General features: G+C 42.7%; 1 protein-coding gene and 1 pseudogene across 1 annotated transcript in view; one reads left to right on the top strand and one right to left on the bottom strand.

The window, feature by feature from the left end:
• The window catches only part of ADPRM (ADP-ribose/CDP-alcohol diphosphatase, manganese dependent), a 12694-nt gene extending 2829 nt beyond the window's left edge, over positions 1-9865 (top strand). The window contains exons 2-4 of the mRNA XM_019654425.1: positions 5237-5857; positions 7411-7527; positions 9358-9865. Coding sequence (XP_019509970.1) covers positions 5254-5857; positions 7411-7527; positions 9358-9668 — 1032 coding nt within the window. The 5' untranslated portion in view covers positions 5237-5253 and the 3' untranslated portion in view covers positions 9669-9865. The remainder of the gene's footprint in view (positions 1-5236; positions 5858-7410; positions 7528-9357) is intronic.
• LOC109389130 (cell division cycle-associated protein 3 pseudogene) lies at positions 103-1617 on the bottom strand (annotated as a pseudogene).
• Positions 9866-9871: the final 6 nt, after the last annotated feature.

The raw sequence follows: 9871 nt of genomic DNA, 5'->3' as shown, positions 1-9871 counted from the left end.
GCACCATGACTTTTTGTAGGCATTTTTGGAGAAAAATTTGCAAAGTTTTCTACATTATTGTGTTCTATAAAAAGTTGTAGTTTCAAGTATCTTGAGGTTCATTAGGCAGATAACTTTTCAGATACATAATTAAAGAATAATGTTCTTAACATGTGTATAGTGCTTTATTTATGATTTACAAAGTAGATGACTGTACATTATAACCTAGTTGAATCTTACAACCAGTGAGGGTTGTTTTACTCTAGGAAAAACTGGAATTACAATTCAATTCCAGGTCTTCAATTTCAAAGCTTTTAGCAGCTCATCATAATACCTCTTAACTAAATCTTAGATAACTTACAATATAATAAATGGTGCAGGCAAAACTTTGAGAACAAAAACTTGCTATTTTCCCTTCTTTTTAAAAGCAAATTATTTCCTTAGGTCTTCTAATTCTTCCAGACTTTGTTTTCTCTAAACTTTAGAATGCTTTTTAAAAAACTTTATAGACATTTAAAAACACACACAAAAGTAGAGAGAATAAACCTTATGTACCCATTACTAGCTTCAACAGTTATTCTCTACTTACCCACTCTGTGTGTATTTGGTGGAACGGGATATTTTGAAAAAGTTCCTTGGCATTAGAATGCTTACTAATTCAAAATCTCCCCGGTGGAGATGTCTTTTTTTTTTTTTAAACACTTCCTTTTATATACAGGAAACATATAAGACACAAAGAAAGCCCAAGAAAGCTCTCAGTTCCAGAGTTGGTAGTTTAGGGGGAATCAGAAAATAAGCCTTTCCAGTCTCCCAGGGAAAGAAGGGGTGAGAGGAAAGGGAATACCACTAGACCCCTGGTGAGCCCAGGGCTGGGGCCGCACACGGCCTAGCTCTCTACCACGGCTAAGTGCTGCTTTTCCTTGTCATGGCCCTGGCCTTGCTCCCATGCTTGTCCTCCAGTTCCCGGAATGGCTCTATCCTTTAGTTCCCTAACATTTTCACTCAGGGGAGAAGGTCACTTACCCTACTGTGGTGTCAGAGACCCGGGGGAGTGGTCATCCTGCAGTATGTTGAGGTTTCTGTCTATCGCACTTAGAACCTGAAGATCAGGGCGTCTTGGGGTCTCTCAAGGGCTTGTCTTAGCCCTGGTTGGCCATAGGGGTTTCTGAGGCTGTCCTGTTTCCTCCTCAGAAAACAAACTGCTTGGAGGGGAGCTCAGACTGACTCCAAGGTGACATCTGGTCCTCAAGGGAAAGCTGGGTGCCCAGAGGCAAGTCCAGTTCAGATGAAGGTACCTCTAGGTGCAGAACAGGCTCTAGGGGGAAGTTCGATTTGGGGGCTTCGGTCTCAAATACTTTACTCAGCTCTTTCACCAGTGAGCTTGGGGGCTCTCCACTGCTGGTCTTCATAGGTGTCTGCAAAATGCCAAGGGTAGGTGAGCTGGAATCTGAGCCCTGGGCCTGATTAGGACCCTCCAGCCGCTCCCTGCTGGTAGGTTAGGCTGTAGAGAGCTCTCCACCTGGATGGGAGAAGCAGGATGCCGGCACTAGGTGAATGCGGGTCTGCCACTCGTGCCAGATGCTTGTTGTGAGAGGGAGGCCATGCTAGAGTGATTGGGACGCTCTTGGCTGAGCCCATCTCAACCAGGAGGAATAGGGTGGGCGAGGGCCTGGCCCAGGGCAAGGAGGGGATGCCTGTGAGAAGTTACTCAAGTCTCAGTCCTCACCACGACCATGTCTGACCTCGGACTCCAGATTCCCGGACCTTCCCAGTTCCCAGCTGAGGAACCTCCTGGACGCTGGGCCAGAGGCCTCTGTGGGGACAGTGACTGGTGCAGCTGATTAGACGGCTCATTCCAGGCCAGCCGGGCCCTCTAACTTATTCACTGATTCATTCAAATCACTTACCAGGCTCCACCTTTGGGTGCACAGCAGCTCGAGCCTCAACTCCCGAAGCTCTGGAGATGTCTTTAGAGTTTTTGTTCTCTCTGCCCGCCAGGACCAATCTTTCTGAGCTCCCTGGCGTCTCCATGAGCCATGAAATAAAAGACGTTGAACTAGTCAGGAGAGTCAGTTCCCTGCCCACTTGGTTCTTTTTGCCCTGCCTTATTCACTTCTGATCTTAATTGTCTTTTCTTGAATATGGCCTCGTCCTCCACTCTTGCCTCTTATCTTTCCCTTAACAGATCGCAGTATGAATTTAAGTTTGTTTTTCAAAATAACTTATTTAATGACATTGCATGCTCCCTATCCACAACCTTATTTTTAAAAGCTATATGTATTCAGCATTTTGGATCTCTTTTTCTACTCCAGAATACATACTGTTTTGAAGTGTGTGGTCATTGGGGGTTCTTTCCACGTTGCTTAACTTTCTTTAAAAAGTTGGCAGATCTGTGAGTTTCCCTAAACTAAACTGTGTTCCAGTGGAAGGTGTGTCTGACAGGACTTTTGGGATCACATGACAAAAAAATTAAAGCCAGTTCAATTTGGCGTTAAGCTCAAAGGACAACTTATTGGCTGATTTAACTAAATGACCAAGAGCAGTTCTAGTGGGGACAGATGGGTCCAGGTATTCGGTTAATGTTCCCAGGAGTCTACTTTCTGTTAGTCAGGTTTGCTTCCTGAAGGTTGGGTTTCTTCTCAGTTAACTTTTCCCCAGCAACTTCAGTCTTACTAGCTTAGCACAAGTATTGGGTCGTCGGGAAAGTCATGACGCGTTTTTGCATTGAAAAACAGAAAAATACATCATGACTTTCCCAACAACCCAATACTTTGAATAGTTTTGCTAGTAGTTCCAGCAAAAGTCCTAGGGCTGACCATTGGCCCTGCTTAGGTTATATGCGTACGCTTAACCGAGCAGAGGGCAGCTGGGCTTTAAAACAGGCCAGGCCTGGGTCATGTGTCTGTGCCTCTTGTAAACCACATGGAGAGAGAGGAATTGGGTAGTTGCCTAAAGAGACATGAGGTGCTGTTACTAGGAGAACAGATTATGTGCTGGGTAGGCAAAAAAAAAACAAAAAGCCACAAGCAGCTGTGCAGGAGAGACGATCAATGGGGCTTACATGCCCTCTAAGAGTTTCACAGTATGTATTCCCTTAAAGGCTCTGAGTTTAAAGATAAAAATAAACAAGCTTGTTTGGCAGTAGATGAAAGCACCCCCAGAAACAGTTTTCTTTTAAGCTTTGGTAATAATGTTCCACTGATATACTTGCAAAATTATCTTCTGGTTTGATTCTCCTATTTAATCTGTACTTGGAATCGCAAATATTTAATAAGACCAGAGATTTTCAGCTAACTTAGATGAGTTTTGTATTTACTGTAATTGTATCTGAGTTCTTCACCTTCCAAATCAGATTATCTCATCTACCATCCCTCATATATATGCACTGACTTGATAGCTATTGGAGTTTTCAAATGGGGACTGCAGGAAGAAAAGAGCAAATGAAACAAACAAAATATAAGAAAATCAAACCATTTTTTAGGATCTCCATCTCTTTCTGGTGCTGCTGTATTACCTGTTTTAGGGATAATTATACCTAACTAGATAAGGAAGAAAGGAAAGTAGCGGAAGCTCATAATGGGGTAGACCAGATAGAAAGTATGTCAGTAGTGTCAACAGCTGTAGAATGAAAAGCAGCCCCTGATTCTGAAACAATTCAGATTGAAGTCTGGTCCTTATTGCCGGTTGTGGAGTTGTCACCTCCACCTCTGATAGGAGTGCTGTGACAGTGAGGATTTCACGTATCTATAGAGGATTAAAAAGAATCTAGGTGATGAGTTCTCCAGCAAGTGACTGGAGACCAGGAGTTTGAAAGTGATTTTAGAAATTCCAAGTGAATTTTTAGAAACAACTAGGTTTTAATAAACTTAGATCCACAGCAGAATTTATTACTGTAGCCTTTATAACAACAATAGTTGATAATTTAGGATTTTGGCCTTTGGTTTTTATTTTAATCTTTAGTATTCTTGGTTCTTTCAACAAGATAATAAATGATTACAAATGAAGATTGTAAATAATATAAAGTAATAACTTTTTCAAGTCTAAATCTCCTCTACTTCTTGGCCACTGAGGCTGGGAAGAGATCATGTGTAAGAAAAAAAAGATTGCATATTTCCTGTTTTGGTTGTAGGGAAGGGCAGTTAATATTCAGGTTTTTAAAAGTTGGTTCAAATAAGGATCCAACTGTTGAAGAACCAGGAACCACTTCTCTCAGAAATGAAAATGGTCACGTCAGCATCATAGGTTTTTTTTGCACCCCCCCCACACACACACACACACTCCACCTCCGAGCCATTCATTGTTCTCAGTCTAGTTGTGGAGGACGTCGCTTCACTGGAGCATGTTGGTATTATGGTCATTGTGCTCTTCCTGGCTGAGGCAGTCTGTCGCTGGCCATTGGACGGCCGGCCGCTCATGGCGGCTCTCGCTTGCTGCCGGCCCCTCACGCTTGCTACCGGCCCCTCACGCTTGCTACCGGTCACGGCTCACAACAGCTCATGCCGTCCACCGGCCACTCACAGCTCCAGGTCAAGCCGTGGTTCACAATCTTAACTGTAGAGGGCACAGGTTACTGGCGCAGCTTACTTGCCTATGTGGGAATCGAACCGGCAGCCCTGCTGTTCAAAACTTGTGCCCTTACCAACTGAGCTAATTGGCCGCCCCCCAGCGTCATAGTTTTTGTGCCAGATTTTTTTGTTTAAAATTATTCCTCTCATGTCTTTATTGCCTCTCTCTGTTATTCCAGATATAAAATATGAGAAACTTAGTTCAGGTGACCTATCAGCCTGACACAAAATAGCCCAGAGCAGGAATCTAATGTATAAAGTACAATGAATGAGTGTAATACATGACTCTCAAAAAAATTCCTGAAGTTTTTTTGGTGTTTGTGGAAGAAGGTGTGTGTGTGTGTGTGTGTGTGTGTGTGTGTAAAACTGTATATTTCTTAAAAATTACAAATTATACCAGAGTTGACTTTACTAGAATTAGAATGCCTACTCATTAATAGGATAATACCCTTTTGTAAATTATTACTCTTCTAAAGAATAGAGGTTATCATCTGTTTCTCAGATGAGAAAACTGAAGCATTTCAAGGACTGTAATTTGGTAATTTGGACCTAAGACCATCAGACTCTAAAGCCCATGTAGTTTCCCCTCTATAACAAGCTACCTAGTGGATTAACCATTAAATTTAATACCCATTTCACCATTTAGAAAATTGAGATGTTTATAACTTAGTTGTCTTTTTTGCTTTATTTAGACACTTGTTTGGAGGTTATGGATGAAAAGCCCAGTCCTGGAACCCTAAGTGAGAGTTCAGAACCTCTCTTCTCCTTTGGAGTTATAGCAGATATTCAATATGCTAATTTAGAAGACGGCTATAATTACCAAGGAAACAGACGGAGATACTACAGACATAGTCTTCTTCACTTACAGGGTGCTATTGAACACTGGAATAAAGAAAGCACCCCACCACCCTGTTGTGTTCTTCAGCTTGGAGATATCATCGATGGATATAATGCGCAGTATAAAGCATCAGAGCGGTCACTAGAACTTGTTATGAACACATTTCAGATGCTTCAAGTCCCAGTTCATCATACATGGGGAAACCATGAATTCTATAACTTCAGCAGAGACTATTTAACAAACTCTAAACTAAACACAAAATTTCTAGAAGACCAGAGTGTACATCGTCCTGAGAATGTGTCTTCAGGGAGTTATTACGCTTATCATTTTGTACCATTCCCTAAGTTCCGGTTCATTTTACTCGATGCCTATGACTTGAGTGTCTTGGGCGTGGATCAGTCTTCTCCAAAATACCAGCAGTGTCTGAGGATGCTGAAGGAGCACAATCCAAATATGGAATTGAATAGTCCTCAAGGTGAATTATTCCTTTGAGCTGAGAATCTAATACATTGTCTTTAAATTCTTCAGCTACCTTTTATTCAGCAGGAAGATGGATGATTAAGGTAAAAGTATATTGTCGCTGTTGTTCAGGGTCAGGATTTCTCACAAGCCTCATGGCACACGGATTGGTTACAGTTGTTCCAAGATTTATTTAACAGATATCTGAATGCCTGTTTTGGGCCATGCACTTTTTCTAGAGCTTAGCTATTCAGAACTGTAAGCAATCCTGACACTATCACTTTTTTTATGGATCAGAGTGGCAGGAACAAGAAAAGTAGGTGGGCAGGACAGATAATAAATGAAACAGAAACAGGATTATTTCCACAATGATAAATGCTACCAAGAAATAAAGTGTGTGGGGCCAGCCAAGTGGCTCAGTTGGTTAAGAGTTAGCTTAAGAGTGCGAGCTCTGAGCAACAGGGCCGCTGGTTCAATTCCCACGTAGGCCAGTGACGCTGTGCCCGAGCTGAGCTGCTGCTGAGCTGCCAACAGGCGGCAGGATGGCTCAGCTGGTGAGAGCATGAGCTCCTAACAACAAGACTGCCTTTTCGATGGTGGGCTACGCCTGCCCGCAAGTAAGACTGAACTCGGCACCTTAAGTTGAGCTGCCACCCGGATGGCTCAATGGATAGAGCATGTGCTCTTAACAAGGCTGCCAGTTCGACTCCCGCATGGGATGGTGGCTATGCCCACCCGCATCTAAGACTGAACTCTGCACATTGAGCTGAGCTGCCACCCAGATGGCTCAGTGGATGGAGCTTGCGCTGTTAACAAGGCTGCCGGTTCGACTCCCGTATGGGATAGTTGCTTCGCCCACCTACAGCTAAGATTGTAACACAGCACCTTGAGCTTAGAGGCCACGAGCTGCCGTTGAGCAGCCAGATGGCGACTGGTGCCCTCCACAACGAAGATTGAAGAACAACAACTTGGCTGGTCCTCTTCCCCAATTCCCCAGCACTGTTCCCCTCCCCCAATTCCCAATTTAAATAAATAAATAAATAACTCAGAAAGAAACAAAGAAACAAACAAACATAGTAAAGGAGTAGAGGAATTATTTTAGTTTAGATGGTCAGAGATGGCCTCTCCAAGGAAGAAAGCATTTAAACTGAAACCTCAACGACAGGAAGGAGTCAACCCTGGGAAGAGTCTTTGAGACCAAGGGAAAAACAAATGCAGAGGTGCTAAGCAGTATAACACTTGGACATTCTTGAACACAGAAAAAGCCAGGGTGGTGTGGGTCGGTTTTGTAGTAGCTCAGTGGACAATAAACTGTGTTTTATTATTAGCGTAACAGGGAGCTAGTGAAGTAAGCAGAGGAGTTTCAGGACTAGGAGTAAGATACAATGTGATTTATTTGTATATTGCTCTAAACTCTTGTGGTTTCCTATTTTAATTGCTGCCAAATGTTCTTAAAGGAAAGTACAAGTGTCCCCATATTAGCTACAGTTCAAATGCCCTCATGAAGACACCCCCCCCCCAAAAAAAAATATGATATTTGACAGGTCTAACTTACAGAATTCTTTTTAGGACTCTCTGAGCCTCAGTTTGTTCAGTTTAATGGAGGATTCAGCCAAGAACAGCTGAACTGGTTGAATGAAGTCCTTACATTCTCTGACACCAACCAAGAAAAGGTGGTGATCGTGAGTAAGTATTTAAACACTTTGTTTACACTAGCATTTTAGAGAATGAGAGGAGTTAGATTTTAAAGCACACTAACTGTTTATATTGTGATATCCTCTGTAAAATGAATGCTTAAAGTTTTTTTATTGAGAAATGATCTGAATATAAGGTTAACATTTAAGGTTGAATCAAGAAAGAATTGTAAAATAACAGATACATCTTCCCAAATATTAGAGCCTGTGAGTTGACCTTTCAGGTTTCAAAGTAGAATTTCCCCAAACGGTATCAATTTATATAACAATATTTAAATGAGAAACTCAGTTTAAGCCCCATACCAAATCTCAGCCTTAGGAGGCCTACCTGTTAATGCAGTGGCCACCAAACAGAGGCCCCCTGCTATCCGGATGAAAGCAAACCAATAAAACAGGGACCACACATTTGGCACTGAGCACTTATGTTATTTTCATTTAGAATCATTTTTGACAGACATACTACCGTCAGAGATTGTAGGACTCTGGAGGTGCTTAAAATACACTCTGATATGGGTGTGTGCATGTGCGTGCATGCACAAAGGGCTGAATTTGGTATACTTGGTTTGGGGGCTGAGATTATTAGATCCCTTGTTTTAGGGACCTAATTGATGTGGCATAATGGATGAGAAGACTGGACTGAGGGTAACAAAGATGGATTGCCGTTCTGGCTCTTATTTCTATGAGCTGTGTGACTGGGCAAATGTCGAACTTACAAACTGCAGTTTTCTCAATATTGCATTACGGGAAATTGTGAACACGAAAACTCTGAAAATGATAGTCTATTCAGATAGGTGATGATATAAAATTATATACACACACACTGTGTGTGTGTGTGTGTGTGTGTGTGTGTGTGTGTGTGTGTGTGTGTGTGTGTGTGCAGGTGTACTCTGTCAGTCCCCGTCTTTTTTAGCTGAGCCATCCTGCCACCTGTTGGCAGCTCAGCAGCAGCTCAGCTCGGGCCGGACTCGAACCACTGTTGCTCAGAGCTCAAACCTTTGAGCGAGCTCTTAACCAACTGAGCCACTCAGCCGGCCCAGTCCCCGTCTTTTTACTTATAATACAAACTAGTAGATATTAAGCAGAATAAAAATATTTAGAATAAAATTTCAGAATAAAATTAAACAGTAACACAGAAAAAGGGAAAGTGATTGAAAGTGTCGCCTCATACGTGTCTCAGCATCAGGAATTTGAAATTCTCCGGCTCCGCTTCCACAAACCTCCTGTGGGACCTGGTATGAGCGCTTCCTGCCTTAACTCAGTTCCCATCTGTCACATGGCTGTGGCTGCCTTGATCCTCTGGAGGTGTTTAAAGTGGCATAAATCAGTTCTGTATAAAACATTGAGTGCTTATAAAAATGATATACAATTCACTGGCCCATCCCTAAGCTCTTCTTTTGTTTAAGAGTACCTCTGTGTGTGTCTATAACACCCATGTACTTAAGGATGTCGGTGACACTGGATTCCAGCACAGCGTCTGCCTGACGTCCAGCTGCCTTTGCAGACCACCCTGCACAGGAAACCCTCGGTCTCCCGTGATGTTTGTACATCTTGAGACTGTAGGCCATAGAGATCTCAGAGTTTCTGCCTCTGCTATGGCCTGTCTCCCCTGGTACGTGAACTGCCTCACCCTTCTTTATGCTCCAGAGACATGGTTGTAGATGACCTAGTTCTTCACGTATGTGGGTTCTCGCTGGTCTCGGTCCATAATGAGGTAGCGATACACATTTGTTTTTTCTTTCTGAGTACTAGTTTTTAGCCATGGATTTTGGTGAAAGAGACATTTCCTAATTGGTTCATAACTCTTCTTCTCTTTAACTAACAGGCCATCTTCCCATTTACCCAAAGGCCTCTGACACTGTGTGCCTTGCCTGGAATTACAGAGACGCCCTCACCGTCATTTGGTCTCATGAGTGTGTGGTGTGTTTCTTCGCCGGTCACACTCACGATGGCGGCTACTGTAAGGACCCTTTTGGTGTGCACCACGTCAATCTAGAAGGGGTTATTGAAACAGCTCCGGACAGCCAGGCTTTTGGCACAGTTTACGTCTATCCTGACAAAATGATGTTGAAAGGGAGGGGCAGAGTGCCAGACAGAATTATGAATTACAAGAAGGAAAAAGCTTTCCATTTTTAGTCTGATTTATTTAGTCTGTATAAAAGGATGACTTTGCCTTGTGTTTTTGTACCCCTCCCCCACCCCTAATCCTCAATCACATTTAGTATTCTCTTTGCATAACAAAATGTATTTATGGCTTCACTGTGTGTTGGCTCATAAGACATTCTGAAATGTCATTTTTGGATAATATATCCAGTGCTGAAAATTGGAAAGAAAATGAA

The sequence above is a fragment of the Hipposideros armiger genome, unplaced genomic scaffold, assembly GCF_001890085.2.
Source record: "Hipposideros armiger isolate ML-2016 unplaced genomic scaffold, ASM189008v1 scaffold_222, whole genome shotgun sequence".
Lineage (NCBI taxonomy): Eukaryota > Metazoa > Chordata > Mammalia > Chiroptera > Hipposideridae > Hipposideros > Hipposideros armiger.
The sequence above is the reverse complement of the archived record's forward strand: the minus strand, read 5'-3'. Positions and strand labels throughout refer to the sequence as shown.